Here is an 18,893-nt window from a genome sequence, read left to right as displayed (position 1 = left end):
CCTCTGTAGTCTGGGGGGCTGGTGGTTGTGTTTTCACACAGATTCTGGCTCTACCTAGTACAAGCTTCTCAATATACTGATCACCTGAGACAGTAAATTGTGACTACAAACATGCTTCATCAGGAGCTGGTTGACCATACTCTGTAGAACAACTCTTCCATGTAATTCTAGTCTCATTTAATGGCTCTGGCTTTGAGAGAGGCTTAAGGCTCTAGTTTGACATCAACATCTTGCCTTTCTCAGACTGACTTGTAAGATTTCAGGCTTGCAGCACACTGGGATCATTTGGCTAGAGGGAAACAAATTCAAAAGGCTTTGTAACTGCTGTCTGTGAAACAGGAAGCTGAGCATGAAACACAGGCAACACTTCAGGAAAAAAACATGTATTTTCCACAGCTGCTTAGAACTGGGCCCCAATCTGTACTTCAGATAAGAGAATACTGTGGCAATAATACATGTCATAAGTGTGTTGGATTATTTCAATACCAAAACCTACACAGGGGAGAGCTGCCAGTGTTAAGCTAAACTTCTCTTCAGTTAGAGGTAGCTCAGGTCACCCTCTGCAGAAATTTTAAAGGGATTTCACTGATTGGCAGCTGTATAGACTCAGATTCCCCACTCTCTGTCCCATCCTTTTCTAAGTGGGTGCTTAAAGAAAGCAGCGAGTTGGACTTGCCAAGGCCCTGAGCAGGTTCTTTGTTCTGGGTATGCCTCTCGTCCCTTTCTCATCTGACCTGCAAGGGCAGGGGGGCAGAGATAAGGTCATCTTCCAGATGTGACTGAAACTGGGGCTTTCTTTGGATTGCTCTGTGCTCCTGTCCCCTTGACTACAAAACACATTTTAGAGGAACAAAAGGGGAATGGACACTTAAATACTGATTGAAACAGCCAAGAAGATTCACCTTTAAGTTGCTTAAAATGTGCAAATGGTGAGAAACTGAATGGAAGGAGGTACTGCCAAACTGCTTCCATCTTTCTTTGTTAGCCTTTGTGAAAGGCAATGCTTTCTAAAAGCCTAGAAAGCTCATTTGCACAACACCAAGTGGCAGCACTGAGTGTCCTAACAGCCTCGAGATGACTGCTAGTGCCATGCTGGCAGAGAGCTCGACAAAGCAGAAGATTGATGGTCTCACTGCAGCTCACACCATGAAATCTATTTTGCTGGCATCTCACTCACGGTTTAGATCATCACGCAGAGGAAAAATAATTCAACAGCTTCAGACGTGGCTTGTTATTAAATGACAATGGTTTTAAAGGCTTGATTGATCCTTACTACTCAGAAATTTTTGTCAGTATTTAGGTAACCAGCCTCCAGAGACCAGCTCTCCTCCAGCACCTGCCAACCTGGCCTGTCACCACCAGCACTGGGAGCAGCACTCAGACTGCAGGGCAGCAGCCGAGCTCCCATCAGCGCAGCCAGCGGGACCACTGCTGATACAGGAGAGTGGGAAGCTTGGATGTGAAGTGTGATTTATTCCTCCTTCAAAGGCAGCAGAGCTTGTGAACAGCTGGGTAGCTGTAGATACACCCTCCAGAAGATTTAGAGCATTTGATGAAGCTCCCTCACACGCCCATCTCCATTATAAAACATATCTATCTACCTACCTACCACTAGAGTTTTGCATCGAAATCTGGCTGTACTTCAGGCTGGAGAGATGGAAGAAGCCAAAGTAGCTCAGCAGATGTTGCTGGATGCTTTAAAAGGTGCATTTAAAACCTCCCTAAGGACCTGTGTGAAAAAAGGCACAGAAGAATCACGGTTAGTGTTACACACAGGCACATAAACAGATCCATTAACTGCAACAGCCTTTTAACTGTTATTTGTATTGAGCAGCATGAGCAAGCATGTTGTTGTTTGCTGCCTTTATTGATGTATCTGCTCTATGTTCAGCAGTCCCACAAACCTGTTATCGCTGGGAACAGCTGTGGAGCAGAGTGGTGAGCTGGGAATTGAGCACACAGCCAGTAACACTGAATAACCAGCTCCAGGCTGGTCAGAATCAGAGCCCTTAACACCTAGGACCATATGCACCATCAGAAAATGTCTAGGCATCAAAAAGAGCCAAAAGTCAGAGCACTGCCTAAGGAAGGAAAGGATTATTTGGCATTGTCAGGCTCTTGATAAACTTGAGTGTCCCACACTCTACAGAGGAGCAGGAGGCACCCTGCCCTTGTGGAGCAGGCAGGCAGCGTTCTGCAGACGCAGCAGCTTGGGCTCAACCACTGACATGGGACAGGGCTGGAAGAGACAGGTTTACAGCTACAGCCTGGGGAATAATAAGAGGAGACAGCACATGGTGTGGAGGGAGGCCACTAGAATCGGGAAGTGAAAAAGCCGGCAGCCTGGCAGGCAAAGCTTTCCCGGGGAAGAAGAGCGGTGTCATGTGCCATCTGGAGGCATAACACAGGATGAACAGGCTGCACTTCCTGTCTGCAGTGTCAGCAACTGCCTTTCATACACTTGCCTTCATCAGAGCTGACATTAGACCACAGAGCCTCTCTTCCCCTGATAGTACTTCCCCACCAGTGGAAGCACATCAGAAAACCACCAGATAAAAAACCCAAACGAGTCCAGGAGTCTCTTACAGAGGGTACAGGACTCTGTGCCTATCCTGCACTGCACTGACACAAAGGCAGAGACACAGCGTGGTGTGTGGAGAGTGCTCTGTCCCTAGCACACCAAGCACACAGCAATCTTGTAAGTACTATGACCATGCTAGGGATGTCCATGAACCATTGGCATTACATCCAGAACATCATTCCAAAGAACCTGGCTCTTCCCTGGGCACTTGGAAACCTGGAAGTAAAATGTGAGTTAAAAGCAACTTGCTTTGGATCAAACTAGACATTTTCTCAGCTAGAGGGGCTAACTGGCTGGCTGTGCTTCTGGCTGGCAGGTGATCTTTACTAAGTTAAAAGTAAATAAACCCAGGAAAAGCAACTTGAATAAGTGAGATTCTGCTGAGTAATGGGGACAAAAACCAGACCTGGATCCTTTTTCTTTGGATCTAAGAAATAGTCTGGAGAGAGGCTCCCAGCTTCTCCCCCTTGTGAGATGGACAAACAGCTCCTTCCCTCCTGCCAGTAGGGAAGGTGAGAAGCAGCTCCTGCCAGTGCTTCCATGATTGGTTTTCTGCTTCATTTGTGCAGGCAGGAGTCTGGCACAGGCAGAGTTTGCCCAACCTGAGCAGGAGAATGGAACAAAGCACAACACTGGACAGAAACTGTCAGGTACCAACACAGGAAACACTTCTGCACAGTGCTGAAAATGGACTGCCAGAGGTTTCAGCAAAATGAGGGCTTATGTGAGGGACTCTCTGAAGCAGTGCCCCAGTAACTGGGAAACAGAGTGCAGTGTGGGTGTGAGGAGCAGGAGAGCACTGTATCTACTTACCTCAGAAGCAAGCAAATTGCTGCTCTTTGCTTGCCCCTCATTCTGCCCCTGGAAAAATGCTGACTGCATCTGCATTTAAAATGCCTTTTTACTTGGATCACTAGAAGCTCTTCAGAGCCAGCATCTTTCCCATCTCTGTGAGGCTTTTTCTTTTTCCTTCAGGGAAGCAGGGCACAGTTTTCTGGTGTTGTCTTTCTTCCACGCTCCCCTTTCTGCCCCTCTTCATCCACACCTGTTCATCTCCAAACTCCATTTTGCTGCTTGGTAAGATCCAGCCAGGAAGGGCATGCAAGGGCAGCAGTATTTCTGACTACATCCCATTTATCAAGCAAAGAACAAGACAGAAATGTTACATCCTCTCCTTTCTGACCTCCACCTCTTTAATCTCACAGGCAGTAAAACTAACACCTGACAAAACCAGGTGCAGAATGTGATTTCCAGACACACAGCACCAGCTCTCCCCACTCAGACTACCACTCCAAAAGGCATCCAGCACAGCTGGTACTAGTACAGTTCTAGTACTGCAAACCTATCTGATTTAAGGGGTAAAAAGTGAAGAATTTTGGTTTCTACAAGTCTCCCTGAGGCTGATTGTCCCCAGTAGTGGTGGTCACCTGCTGCAGGTCCTGCACAGAGCTGTTCACTGTCACAGTTTCCCTTATGCAGCACCAGACTCACCAACACTGCACAACCAACCACGGTGTAGCCAGCACCTGCTCCCACTGGAAGCTGAGGAGACAATCCCACTTGGCTCTCCCCTTCTCACAAAGCACTGCAGTCACCGTGGAGGATCACAAGATTCTACAGTCAGTGTCAGCATCCCGTGATGAACTGGAGAGCTGTGGAGTGCCAGCATCACCCTCCAGGCATGTGATCCTCCTTGGGAGTGATTCAGATGACAACCAGGAAGGGAACTAAGAATTTTAGAAGACAGAAATTCAACTGAGGTCATTTTACATTAGTCTGCTGTCAGGTATCTTTGGCACAGAAGCCTGCAACATTACACAGCTGTTCCTGCACCCCCTTCTACCATTGCCCCCTGAAAACCCAACATCTCCTTCAAGAGGTGGAGAAGTCCCCACTTTTTTTATGGAAGTGAACAAGTCCTACAAACACTGGATCTCCCTCAAGGCTCTTTCAGGGAGTGGAAATCTTTTTTGAGTGGCATTGGATAAAGGTATTGCTCCTTCAATTGGTACCAGGACACATCAGCATTAGGCCCTGATCCTCAGGAGAGAGCTCCAGGGACTGTATTACACTCAAGTGCCACCCTAGAGGATGGGAGCCCACTTCCCTTATCCACTACAACATCCTCCTGAATGAAAGGGGTGTTTTGGCAAATTGATTTTGTTCAAGAGGAACTGAAAAGAATCCCACCCCTCCCCCCCCCAAAAAAAAGGAACAAGAAAAAAACAAAACAACACCCCCCCACACACAAAAAAAGACAGAAAGTGCTCTGGGATAATGCTTTTTAATTGTTATTTTTGTATCTTTAACAAATCAAACCATTAAAAACATTATAGACATGTGCTGAAATTTCCTGTACAACAAATATGAAAACAATAAAATTTGTAAATCATTTAAAGATATTCAACAGTCACTCATTTGAAACATGTCAACTTTTCCCTTCTTAAGCACAGGCCCCCAATGGGAAAAAAGAGTAGAACAGAAAGGCAGGAGATGCAAGTGCCACACAGTGGAGCTTTCAGCCTGAAAAGAGGACAGCTTTAGAGAAGCAACAGAGAGAGAAAACGCTGACCCAAGACACAGATCTCAGCAATGATAACACAGAGAACATCAGAAGAAAAGGGAAGGAAAAGTAAAAACTGTCAGGCATTCAAGTCACCTTGACCAAGGCAGACCCACAAGGCAGTGGAGCACTACCTGGAATCCTCCTCTTCCTGCAGAGATACTCTGTGAGGCAAATCCCCATTCACATCGACACTCTGGCCAACGTGATGTTTACACCACCTGAAGCCTTACCACCTTTCTCCACCCCTACTTGGGACCAGCAGGGCTTTTAGTTCCAATTCTAGACTCTTCTCATGAGTCAAGTTTTATGAAAGCACAAGTACTACAACTGTTTGCAAAATGGACACTTGTTGGGTGATGACAGAATTTGGTCAAAACAAGGGGACAGATAGGTTGGTTTGCTGCAAGAGTGCCTGGGTGGAGGTCAGGCAGAAGCCCATTCCAGTCCATCCCATTCCAGCTAGTCTTCTGATGTTCTGCTGCATTGTAATGCAAGCACATAATCTAGTGTGGAAGATTCATCTCCCTCTGTGCTATACAAAACAAGGGCCTTCTGAAGCCAGAGAGCATCTGCCACCCTAGGGCAGCACGTTCTTGGGAGACCTGGAACAACAAACACTGGCTCTGTGCTCTGCACAGGTGTGCAGTAATTACAAGACTAGGAGAGGAAAAAAAGAACATGACTGTAAGGGGCAGGCTTTCCACTCTCCCAGTTCCTTTGGAATGCTTCTGTTTGGTCCAAGTGGTTTATCTTTGTCATCTGACAGCAGCTTAGGAAGAACACTGGGTGAGGGACGCTCTATGTGAACTGCCAGCTGGGATGGAATCGGGCAGGGTCACTAACCTCATGTTGGTTTCTTGTGGGGTCTTTCATTTCCATTTTCACTTTAAGAGTATTTCAGAGAAGGAGAGAAAAGGAAAAATTCAAGAACACAGAAATGGCTGCTACAAACAAGCCCCCAGACCCAAAAGCTGAAGTGCACTGTGGTTCATCCTCCAGTTTTAATCACCCACAGCACCATTTCACAACAGGTTGTACAAAACTCCTGCAGGTGTACAGTTACAGTTGTGCACCAGGAATTCCTGCATTTTCCTTCAGCTGACAGTGAAATCTGCAAGGCTGCCAGGTTCCACTGCAGTGCCACATATACTCCTAGTATCTGCAGCTTTTTCTGATGACTCCACTAAACCAAACACCACCCCCCAGAAAAACAAAACAGAACAAAACAACAACAAAAAAGCAGCAGAATTCCAGGGACTCTGGTTATTAAACCTTCATAGTTTTATAGCTATTCTATAGCATTATTCATAAACTTCATAATCCTCTGCAATGCAACCAGTGCAATGATCTGAAGACCTAAAAACACCACCCTCCCACCCACCCCCACCCCCCACCCCACTACTGAAGAAGTCCTTCATTGGCAATGCCTTCATAAGTCTAACAGTTATGTACCAGCAAAACAAAATCCAGTCTAATCCTTGACTTGTGAAAAAACAAAATCACCAACAAGAGGGTTCCTGCTTGTTTGTTCTGTTTCTCATAGGACCAGTTAAAACAACAGCAGCAGTATATTGCAACTAATTACAAACCAGTTACGTCAGATCAATGAGATGCGGGCAGGTAAGATGTGTCCCAGTTCTGAACGGCTGAAACCACCGAGAGCTTGGCCTTTACAGCAGAATTTTGTGCAGCTTGTTTTGGTAAGAAACAGTAAAGCCAGTCAATCTGTCTGGGAGTGCTTGGACACTTGGAACCTCAGCTTCAACATTTTCACAGATTTGTATATTTGAGGAAAAGGAAAAAAAAATAACAAACAAAACCAACAATGATAAAAAGACACCGACCTGAGTAAAACTCTATCAGAATAGAGTGATCATTATTCAGTAAATCATATATTGCACCTTTAAATAAATCATTATAAACTGTATAAAAACAGGAATAGCAGGCAGGAACAGGGAGGAGCTCTTCTGTCCTTCATGCACACCCACACGCAGCCCCACACGCATTCACATTCACTTGCTCCAGGTTCTTCACTACAGTTAAAGCTCGGAGTGACAGAGCACACTCCTTCTCCTCTGGCAGAGGCACCGAAACGTTAAGGCAGGGGATATTGGTGGTGAAAATGCAACAAACACCACAGCTCACCTCCAAACTTCCAGAGAAGTTCCTGCCAACAGTGCAACTACAGTTAAGTTGGACATAAGCCTCACTTAAAAATCTGTGTTCTCATTATGAGTTTCAGTACAAAAATAGAATCTCTGATGGGTTTTTTTTTGTTTGTTTTTGTCTTCTTTTTTTTTCCCCCCCTAGAGTAGCAACTAGAAAAGGCACAATTTCCAAGTATAAATGTCCATTTCAAGGAGCTGCTTGTGCTCCTTTTTAAATAAAAAGGAACACAGGAGAGGAAATAAAAATAATATAAAAGAAAAAAAAAAATCACAGAGGCACAGATCTAGTAGCCGAGATACAGTAGATAAAATAGGTTCCTGAAACTTAGAATTAAATATATTAAACCAGCCCACAAGCCTGGTGTCTGTAAATGAAATCATAGGAAACTGTCACAAGAAGCTTGTGTTATTACTTGAACATTTAAATCCTAGGTCACTGTTCATACTGCAAGCGCTATCTCACCGATCAGTACTGTTAAATTCCCAAGGGAAAAGCAAGAGTCCTCTGTTAAACAGTTTTGGCTTGGCTGTGGTTTTTTTTGTTAAATAGCAACCTGTGGCTCCTGCCAGCACGGCCTTTTTCCCTCCTGTAGGTCACATCTTCACGTGGGGACAGAGCTGGGGAAGCCAGACACGAGACACTGCACACAGTTCCGGAAAACACGAGCAGAGCATCTCCCTTCCCTGGGCGCGGGCGACACGTTCCTCCTGGAGACACTGCCGTCCTGCCAGGCTATGCGTGGTAGCCATTGGCCTTCCCAAAGCCTGGCCCAGGTGTGAAATTCTCATAGATTGCCATTGCTGTCATGTTTTGGTAAATGAGATCAGTTTTCTTGTCTTTCTGGGATCTAATAATATCCATAACACACTGGTTCAGGAAGACGTACTGGTCCTGATGGGGAGAAAGAGAAGGAGGTTTAGACTCAAGGTGAGGAGAAAATTCTTCACTGAGTGAGTCGTTTGTCATTGGAATGTGCTGCCCAGGGAGGTGGTGGAGTCACCGTCCCTGGAAGTGTTCAAGAGGGGACTGGACGTGGCACTTGGTGCCATGGTCTTGTCATGAGGTCTGTGGTGACAGGTTGGACTCAATGATCCTCGAGGTCTCTTCCAACCTTAGTGATACTGTGATAATCCTTTTCTAGAAAACACCTGATGCAGAAAGTAATCCTGCTCCTGAACACAGGCTTGGAGTTTGGGATGCACCACAATGGTGTTCTCACAGAGTATTTTTTAGAAGTTGCATGCATAGTTCATAGAAAATAAGGCTGGGAAAGGACCTCATGATGTCATCTTGGTGCCATGGTTTAGTTTATGAGATAGTGTTGGGTGATAGGTTGCACTCAATGATCTCAAAGGTCTTTTCCAACCTGGTCTGGTCTGGTCTGGTCTGGTCTATTCTATTCTGGTCTATTCTATTCTATTCTATTCTATTCTATTCTATCCTATCCTATCCTATCCTATCCTATCAAGTTACCCCAGGGGAGGTTTAGGCTGGATTTGAGGAACAAGTTCTTCCCAAAAAGGGTTGTCAAGGCCCGGAACACACTGCTCAGGGCAGCCCACTCCTGGAGCGGTTTCAAAGCTATGGAGATGTGGTGCTGAGGGCCACGGTGCTGAGTGGTGATCCAGCAGTGCTGGGTTAATGGTTAGACTCGACCTGAAAAGTCTCTTCCAAGGAAAATGATTTATGAATCACCCCCCCCCTAAAGAACTAGGATCAAATTTGCTGCCATGCCTTACACCTTTTGAAAAGACCTTCATGATGGAGTCTGCACAGCCTTTTTCAAATCAGTTGGGTATCACTTTTGGATCAAAGGGGCAATTTCAGCAGGAACACAAAAGAAAAGATGCACATTGTGACCACCTGACTCAAGATAAGCCTTGCTCACAGCTGCAAGGATAAAACCACGTGGGTAAAACAAGCTGCAACCCCCTTTGTTTTTTGACAGCTGCAAAGCTGTCTGTAAAGAGACTGCTTGGACATACTACAGCTCCTGGCTGCAACGACTTTTGTGTGAGGAGATGAAGCAGGAAGGAGGGCAGTTAAATCAAGAGCAATTTCAGTTGGCTCTTTAATAGCTCGAGTCCCCCCTTCCCGGAGTGAGCCTCACCTCAGTCTGCACCATCAGCGGCCGGTGCATGCGAAGGTCGTACACCACCCCGTACACGTCCACAGTGCTCTCCATCTCCATCTGCTGGATCAGGCGGTCAATGGCGATGAACGTCCCTGTCCTCCCAACACCAGCACTGCAATGACACAGCGAAGCTCTTTGCTGCTCGCTCTCAACCACCTGCTGACAGCTGGCCAGCGAGCCAACTAAGGTGTTTGCTATGATTTCAGTGGCACAGGTATGAAAAGACTCTGCAGCACCAAGAGGGAGGTAGGACACGCTTTTGAGCCTCCCAGCCTTGCACTTACACAACACCACAAACAAAAGCACTTGAAAAGGCAACTTTTTCATCCCAGTTTCCCAGGCTAGGGGAGATGGCCTTGTGTAGTAACATTTTCTATCACATCATTTGATACCTTCACAGCACTGCTACATTTCTGAGGCAGAAACGCACAAAACAGGGCAAAGGTTTTAGCTGGGCAGAGTAAACAGCCATTAAGCCGAGGGATTTAAAAAGACTTCTTTTTCTTTCCTTTTTTTTTTGTTGTGGGTTTTTGTTATGCTTTGGGTTTGTTTTTTTAATTGGTGTGGAATTTTTTATTTTTTTTGTGTGTTTTTGTTTTTTGCTGCTGTTTGGTTTATTTTTATGGTGCCATGGTTTAGTTGATTAGATGGTGTCGGATGATAGGTTGGACTCAATGATCTCAAAGATCTTTTCCAACCTGGTTAATTCTATTTTATTCTATTCTAGTTTTGGTGGTGATGGTTTGGGGGTTTGGTTTGGGGTGTTGTTGGTTGGCTGGTTTGGTTTTGTGGTGGTTTTTCCCTTTTCTTTTGGGTTCTTGGGTGTGGTGTTGCAGTGGGTTGAGAGGGTCACAACCCTGTTTAAGGGACAACCTTGTTTACATTGAAAAAAGAATTTTAAAGGGCAGCCAGAAGATGAAAGTGCATCCAACACACACACACACACACACATTCTGCCCACCTGCAGTGCACCAGCGTAGGAGAGTCAATTGGATTCTGACTGCTGTACTCATGCACGAGATGTCTGAAGTTGATGAGGAGGTCTGTTGTCTCTGGCACTCCGTGATCTGGCCAGGAGGTGAAGTGGAACTGGCGCACAGTGTGGCTCTCTGGTGTGTTGGCCTACAGAAACAGGCACACAATAGAAGAAAACTGGCTTCAGAGGAGCAACAGTGGGGACTCCCAATGGATGATCAGTTGGTATATTCAAAGCCCCACAACAATCCACTCTCAAACAATCCACTCTTATCTTTTTCCCCTCAGCTAACTCTGAATTCAATCAGGAAAGACTTCTTTATTACAAGAGTGGTCAGGCACTGGGACAGGCTGCCCAGGGAAGTAGTGGAGTCACCATCCCTGGAGGTGTTAAACAAAAGGACAAGTGGCACTTCAAGACATGGTTTAGTGGGCAGGGTGATGTTGGGATGGTGGTTGGGACTTGATGATCTTAAAGATCTCTTCCAACCTGATTGATTCTATGACTCTGTAAGTCTACGTTTCAGTGAAACTCTTATAATCTGTCACTCCAGTGTTGTTTGGCTTGTGAACTGACAGTGCTAAGATAAAGCACTCCTGCAGATGTTTCTACACCAACAACTAACACCTGAGGGGGTACTCACCTTTTCTACAGTGAAGTCCCTTATCGTCCATTCTGGAAGGACAATCTCTGAGACCATGGTTACAATAATGTCACCATAGCTCTTGGACTCTTTGTCTGGCCAGTACTGCTCACATTTTGTCTGAGGAGAGAGTTACAAGGTTAGAGAGTTACACACAGCAGTGAAACAACTGGCCATGAGTTTTAGATAAAGCACCACGCTGGAGGCAGGGGTAGGATGCGTGCCCAGGGAGGTGGTGGAGTCGCCAACCCTGGAGGTGTTCAAGAGGGGATTGGATGTGGCACTTGGTGCCATGGTCTAGTCATGAGGTCTGTGGTGACAGGTTGGACTTGATGATCTTTGAGGTCTCTTCCAACCTTACTGATACTGTGATACTGATACCTGTCCCAATGCCCTATTCCAGGGCAAAAGCACTACTAAAATAACTCTTTAGGGAGAAGAACCCACCCTTAGAGATTCTATAACGCTCCTGTGACAATCTGTTCAGTCAGACAGGGTAGTCAGCAGACAGAAAAGTGGGGAACAAGCTAATGAGAGAGAAGGGCTTATTTAATTTAAAACCAATCTTCCACTAAGGGGGTAGTTGTCAAAAGAAAGTGGTCTGCCTCTAACCTTCTAGGGTAGCAACAAACTGAGAGAGATCCAACTGCAGTTTGAATGCAAACATACCCGGGCCTGTTCAACACACTTGGTCAGCATCACAACAGAGTAGACGTTCTTCTCCCAAATCATGCGCCAGAAGTCCTCTATTGTATTGGGCAAAGGACCCTGTGCAGCAATAAATGCCTTCTTGGAGTTGTAGCCCTAAGGAGTAAAAAAAAACCCCAAATAAATACACACACAGACACACCTGCATCAGTGAGGCAAACCAAATGAAACCCAATCCATTTCAAACATGGTTCGGAGCTGTTAAACCCACACCACCATAACACACACTGTATCTCCTTCCAACTGATTGATGGAGCAACTTACAGGCATATAGTTTGCATTGATATAATCACCACTTCCAGAGCCTTGATCTGAAAGTTTCACACGAGAAATATCATCTGTGGAAAGAGAAAAAAAAAAGGGGGGGGGGGGGGGAGGGGAAGGGAAGAAAGGATTAATTTCATAGCTAGAACATTCCAACAACATGCTGCTGATTGAATGCATGCTTTGTGCTCCAAAGGTGGTTTAGAACCAAGGGTATTTTAGGAATAAAATATAACATTAGGAATCACAGAGAGCTCTAAGCTTAGAATTCTTGTAACAAAAGGTCTCAGAAAAGTGAGTGGCCAGGATCAAGGTTCAGAACATTCAACAGAGATTATTGTTTTCCTAAAACATGGTTTGGTTTTGCTTATTTCTTTTGAACCCAACATGAAATGGCTAGAGTTTAGTTCCTGGAGAACAATAGGTAATTTGTTACCTGCTGCTACTGCAGCTCAGGTTTTCCCTTCAAAGCATCCCTCAGTACCCATTCACTGTTCACCATCCAGTCCCTCCTTACAGCCTGCTACACTGAGGTGCCTGCAGACAGCTTGACCAGGCTAAGCTCACCTCCAAAGCTGCCCAGCAGCACCTTAATGCCTCTCCTAGCGCTGCACATCTATCTGTCCATAGTCAATTGTTAACCCACTGCTTTTTCAATCTGCATTGCAAGTTTCTTATAAATGGATAATTCAAATTATTTACTTAAGAGAAGGTTCTGTAAGGAGCTTTCTTGAGGGAAAGTTTGGGAGCTTCAGGGAACATACTTGAGGGAAGTGCTTTAGGTTTGCTTAGACAATGGGTTTGGGAAAGCAGCAGCTGAGAGTCATTCATTTGGAAATTGATGACAGTAATCCCTCTCTGAAACTTCTGAAATTAAATGAGATTAGGCAAACCCAAGGCTTTTCACCTAAAAACTGAATCAGTATAAGACACAAAACCAAACAGAGCAGTAACTCACATGGCAAGACATTGTTGTATCTATTTTTTCCCCTGTTCTCAGCAAGTTCAGCAGCAAATTTAGGCTGATGAACACCAGCAGACTTGAGTTCCTACAATAAAAGAAGGGCTCGTGAGCACTCAGTCTTGGTTTAGGATTTGTACAGAAACACAACTGAAACAGGAAAATACTTCAGATGCTCTTGTCTTTGCTGCTAAAGTAAGCAGGTTGGGCTGGGAGAGAGGAAACAAAAATCACCTTTTTACAGAGTGCAAGGATGACAGTGGCAAACTTGATGGAGAAGGGATTAACAGAATGCAGGCATAACAGCACGTTTATATCCTAGAGATGAGCTTTAAGTACCAGAAGTACACAGCAGTGACATTGTCACCCCAAGGCAGCAGACTCCTTTGCATAAGCTTTGCAGACACTACAGGCAGAGGGAGTAAATACATCATGAAAGGACTGAAGGAAGCAGAATCCAAGAGGAAGGTAAGGTAGAGCACAAGCCTGCAAAGGACAACCAAAGGGACAGAATTTGATCTGGAAGGAAGAAAGTCAATTAATAGCTTCAGGAAGATGAAGCTATTAACAGCAGACACGACAAAACCCTTCCTGACATTGGATTCCTGTCTTTTGTACCTTGTAACAATGGGGCTTTAGCACATGTCCTAAGCAGAGCATAATTGCTGCCTCTCTGACTGGTCCTTCAATCTATTCACAGGTATGGTTTGCAAATCACACCTACACCCTGAAGAAATCAGTGATATTAGCAAGAGAGCTGTCTTACCAAGATACAAAAACCAAAGGGCAGAGCTTTCCCTAGGCCAACTCTGCAGTGTGAGTAGTGCAGGAACTCGAAAGAGCCTCTCAGTAGTGGGAGCTCAGAGCAGCAAGCCATGCTCACAGGTAGAGAAAATAGTTCTTAATGTGAAGTATTTGTCATGCACTTCAACTAAATTTGGAGCTTAATCAGGACAGGGAAGGCTCTACACATGGCTTAATCATCTCTGTAATGAAGCTCTCTTCTCCCCTTCAGTAAGCCTCAGGTATGCTCCATGGGAAAGCTAATTTGCATTCCCAAAAATCTTTGTCATGAAGCTCTCTCCACTGAGGGCACATACCTCATACTCTTCAGCAAACCCACAGTTGGAGTCAGCTTGCTGCTTCTTAAAGTAGGACTCAAAGTTCTCCACTTTAATCAGCTTTGATCTAAAATGAAAGAAGCCATGTGTTGGTAATGTATTAGGTAAATAACCCATTAATTCAGTTAATGTGTTAGAAAGTGTGCTTTACTTACTTCTTGATTCTTCAGGGGAGGGTGAGGGGAAGAAAAAAAAGGTTGATTAGACACATGCAGCTGCATTTTTCACTATGTGAATACAAGAATGAAAGCATGACTGTTAGTAGCAGCCACAAACCCGCATTTACAGGGGAAGGGTATCAAGTACAGCATTTAACTGATTCGTTACACCAAGGAGAGAACAGCACATCCTTTGGGAGGAGAACATCACAGAAGGTCTCAGTCAGCCCCTTATGTGCTCCCACCAGACAGGCCCCAGTCTCTGGTGTATTTTATGTCAACTAGCAAAGCATCCCCAGGTGGGATTTCATGGGATGCTCCGGCCACACCTTTCCACAAGCAGGGAAATTGGTGCAAGAGCCAATAAGGTGATTCAAGTGCACTGCCTGTGACTTCCAATGTATTGGCCAGCTTTAACCATCTCAATATTATCTGAATTAATGGCTCAGCACAAAGTACTGGAAAATCCATGCAGAATTTTGCCTGTGTGCACTTTATCAGCAATTTAGATGTGCACAGAAGCCTGTATTTCATTCAGCCATCCTGCTTTCTAAATCACATGGAGCATTTCTGTGTTTAATAGCAATTCATGAAGCAAGCCCTCAAATCCCTGCAGCAGCTCTAGAAGCCTTGATCAATGTGGTTATTTTTAGTCTGCAGGCTGAAGAATTGAAATTCCATGGGGAATTAACACTGTGAAATGCTATATAAAACTGCACAGAAAACAAGTATCAGGGTTCAGAGGAAGTTTGGCAAGTATCACTTGAGCTCAGAAAACATGTGAAAGGACTTACTTGATTGGAGAAAAGGACACTTCAGTATTCCTTTTATCTTTCCTATAAGGTGAAAGAAAACAACACAACAGGTTCACAGCAGAATGGGGAAGCTCTTTTCATTCTTGTCCACAGCTATTGGATTCCCTTATAAAAGCAGCAGCAGTTCATCAAGGGAACAAAGACAACTGGACTAAGGGCCCTACAGCTACTTTAGAAAGGATGTACCACACAATCAGAAGCAAGAAAAAGCCTTTGTGGACTCTTAAATCCCAGATTATTTGGAAAACCCTGGAAACTGAGAGACCAGCTCAAACCCTAGGTAGCTCCTCACTTTCTGGAAAACTCCAGAATAGAAGTTTCATGTGGTGGGCTATTAAGCCATTAAAAAGTGTGATTACTGGATAATGAAAAATAAATCCATCTGAGACACAATTACATACAATAATTTGTCATGCTTACTTCTGATTGAGCTACTTCATCAGCATGCAGCATTTCAGAGGAGCTACATAAACTAAATCTCAACTCTTCAGGTTGAAGAAAGCCATCTAAGTGGTTAGCTGCATCAGTTCTAATCCATAACATACAAATAAGACTTTTAATAGAACATATTTTAAAGCACTGTAACAGAGGTGTAGAGAACAGAAAAAGAGGGTTGTTTTTTCAGGAGCAAGACACAGAAGTGCAATACTGGTGTTCCCCTTCACAACAGGTAACAATGAACACATTACCTTCTCCTTCTCCAGAATATGAAACCCCCAATAGCCACTACAGCAAATACACCCAAAAGGCATCCAATGACAGCTCCAGCAACGACACCTGGTAAAAGAGAACAAGTTCTACTCGCTACTTATTCACCTCTTTGGTTGTGCTATAACTTAGCATGCTACAGGAGAACCTTGCAAGTGAGAGGGCACACTGCTCTACTGAACATCTTGTCTTGACTGTGTCCTTTGGCAGTAGAGCTACTGAAAGCTCATTAAGAATAATAAACCAAGGATGGTAAATTAATGAAAATGTTAGGATTAAAGGAGCACTATTTGCATTCCAATACACTTGCTTCTAATATTGGAATTAAAGGATCACTGTTTGTGTTCCAATACACCTGCTTCTAACACTGGGATTAAAGGAGCACTAATTGCAGTCCAATACGCCCACTTCTACTTTAGCAGAACTGTTAGAACATCAGGTGGTTTTTGCTACTTGTTTCTGTACCCAAGTCTTGTGCTATCCAATCCCTTTGGACATGCCATGAGCAGCACAGCTTTCGGTAGAAGTCATACATGGGAGAAAGAGGTCACCCTCAGAAGTAGCAAGGTATGAATTTAGAGATCAGTGCCACTGCAAAGCTAGTTAGAAAAACAATCCTCCACAGAGAAACCAATGGGTGTTTTGCTGTCATGGAACCTGTCATAACTGAGAAAGCTCCATGCACTGTGTATGTGCCAGGCTGCCAGGCCTATATTTGCCATCTACTATACCTGGATCCTGTGGTAGGAAAACTGCCTCAGAACAGGGTGAAAAAGTCACATAACTATCTTCTCCCACAATGATGCCTGACTCGGTAAAGGTTATATTAGTGAAACCTGCAACACTTGCCCTGTGGGGAAGAGAGAAGGAAATTAACCAAGAAAACCCAAACAAACAACAGGTAAATGCAGGGCTTGAACAGCCTCAGGCAAGGCGTGTTATCACTTCCTGAGATAGTCTTTTAGGGCAGCAAAACTAACCAGTGGTGCCAAAGAGCTACCTGTATGATTGAACTGGAATCAAGGGTCCGTTCTCATAGCCGTACGTTCTGTTCCCCTTGCCCACATCAACCACGGTTGTGCCGTTCCGGGAATGCAAAGCAGGAGATTTCGTCTGCTCTGCACTGATGACGTATGCCACGTAGGCAACTGTTGTCTTCCTCTTGAAATCTTGGTATGTGTTGCTCAGTTTAGACTCCAAAGACTCACAATCTTTGGGGAAAAAAAAGAAACAAGGCTAGATGTCGTCACCCAGATTCCGTGTGCAAGAGACTGATGTTCAAATCTGCAGTTCTGGGGCAGCTGAGTAGGAATGGGGAAAAGCAATCTTCTGTACTGGTGTATTACACAGAGAGAGGTACAAAGGTATTTCTTGGGAATAGAATATAGAATAGAATTAACCAGGTTGGAAAAGACCTTTGAGATCATTGAGGCCAACCTATCACCCAACACCATCTAATCAACTAAACCATGGCACCAAGCACCCCATCCAATCTCTTCCTAAACACCTCCACTGATGGTGACTCCACCACCTCCCTGGGCAGCACATTCCAATGGCCAATCACTCTTTCTGTGAAGAACTTCCTAACCTCCAGCCTAAACCTCCCCTGGTGCAGCTTGAGACTGTGTCCTCTTGCTCTGGTGCTGGTTGCCTGGGAGAAGAGACCAACCCTCACCTGGCTATTGTACAGAAAAGCAAAGACAGACCTACAGCCAAACTGCTGCAAGACAAGTTTGTGATGTTAAGACAAAAGGATAAACACAAAAGTCAAATTCCACTTGAGGGAAACCACATCAGCTGCTTTGTTCTTCCAGTGCTCTGGCAAAAAAGAAATGAACTCAAACCTGCACTGCAGAAATAAGTTCCTTAATTTTATGACTTATCACTAGACATTCACAAATTCTCTGTTCTGATGCTTTCCCTGGTGTTCAACACCCCATGGCATGTAACACTGACCATGCCCTTCAAGCCTCCCACCTGCACCCCGTCTCTCTGTTAATGAAGTTTTAAAGCAAAATTAGAAGGAAACCTTTTTTTTATTTATTATTATTCTTGTTAAGTTAAGGTTAAGGTTAAGTTAAGGTTAAGTTAAGGTTAAGGTTAAGTTAAGGTTAAGGTTAAGGTTAAGGTTAAGTTAAGGTTAAGGTTAAGTTAAGGTTAAGGTTAAGGTAAGGTTATCTTCCAGCTAAAGAAGGAAGGGGAAGAAACAACCCATATTCCAAAAGCTGCTTAGTTTAGTAGCTCTGAAAATCATCCTTTGGGGAAAAAGGACACTACACAATTTTGTGGCAGGAATCACTGGCAAATCAAGATGGTAACAGCACAATGGCAACGGATATGAAACACATACAAGATTAAACCAGCCTGTAAAAGGCTGAGTGAAAACCTGAAAAGAGAGTACTCTGGCCTCAGGGGAGCAAGGTGTTTGCCTCATGATTCATGAAAGGTGATTGAAAACACTGAGCCAGCTTTTTCTTTGTTAATTTAACACTTATTTAGAGTTTCAAACATAATGGAGTCTGATAATGCGTTTCACATGGCTGCAAGAATAGTGTCATAACTTCTTACCTTGCCCTGTTGTGATCATGACTGCATAGGCTTTTAATGGTCCATTCACTGACTCAAAATCAGAGAATTCAACAGACAAGGAGTTGTGACTGATTGCCTTGACTACAGGATGTTCTCTTGGAGCAGGTGGGTCTATCAACAGAAATTAGAGTTTTCAGTACCTTAGTAACTGATAAAGAACAGTTTCTCAAACAAGCAAATGCTCTGATAGTGTTCATATAATGCACATTTATTAAGCACCACATGAGACACTGCATAGAATCATAGAATCACAGAACAGTCCAGGATGGAAGAGACCTCCAAAGGTCATCCAGTCCAACCTCCCCACACTCAGCAGGGACATCCTCAACTAGAACAGGTTGCCCAGGGCCTCATCAAGCCTTATCTTGAATATCTCCAGGGAAGGAGCTTCAGCCACCTCCGTGGGCAACCTGTTCCAGTGTTCCACTACCCTCATAGTGAAGAGCTTCTTCCTGATACCCAATCTAAATCTGCCCTTCTCTAGTTTGAAGCCACTGCCC

General features: G+C 44.5%; 1 protein-coding gene across 1 annotated transcript in view; it reads right to left on the bottom strand.

Annotated features, from left to right (window-relative positions):
- Positions 1-6,540: 6,540 nt before the first annotated feature.
- PTPRJ (protein tyrosine phosphatase receptor type J) overlaps positions 6,541-18,893 on the bottom strand; it is a 74,911-nt gene continuing 62,558 nt past the window's right edge. The window contains exons 12-24 of the mRNA XM_068148295.1: positions 18,373-18,504; positions 16,805-17,015; positions 16,536-16,654; positions 15,786-15,873; positions 15,076-15,117; positions 14,103-14,190; positions 13,000-13,090; positions 12,042-12,115; positions 11,739-11,873; positions 11,070-11,189; positions 10,412-10,572; positions 9,427-9,562; positions 6,541-8,207 (exon numbers count right to left, since the gene is read on the bottom strand). Coding sequence (XP_068004396.1) covers positions 8,049-8,207; positions 9,427-9,562; positions 10,412-10,572; positions 11,070-11,189; positions 11,739-11,873; positions 12,042-12,115; positions 13,000-13,090; positions 14,103-14,190; positions 15,076-15,117; positions 15,786-15,873; positions 16,536-16,654; positions 16,805-17,015; positions 18,373-18,504 — 1,556 coding nt within the window. The 3' untranslated portion in view covers positions 6,541-8,048. The remainder of the gene's footprint in view (positions 8,208-9,426; positions 9,563-10,411; positions 10,573-11,069; positions 11,190-11,738; positions 11,874-12,041; positions 12,116-12,999; positions 13,091-14,102; positions 14,191-15,075; positions 15,118-15,785; positions 15,874-16,535; positions 16,655-16,804; positions 17,016-18,372; positions 18,505-18,893) is intronic.

Source organism: Melanerpes formicivorus, unplaced genomic scaffold (genome assembly GCF_026170545.1).
Source record: "Melanerpes formicivorus ecotype bairdi unplaced genomic scaffold, bMelFor1.0.p_v2 SCAF_16, whole genome shotgun sequence".
NCBI classification, from domain to species: Eukaryota; Metazoa; Chordata; class Aves; order Piciformes; family Picidae; genus Melanerpes; species Melanerpes formicivorus.
This window is presented reverse-complemented; position numbering and strand designations above follow the sequence as displayed.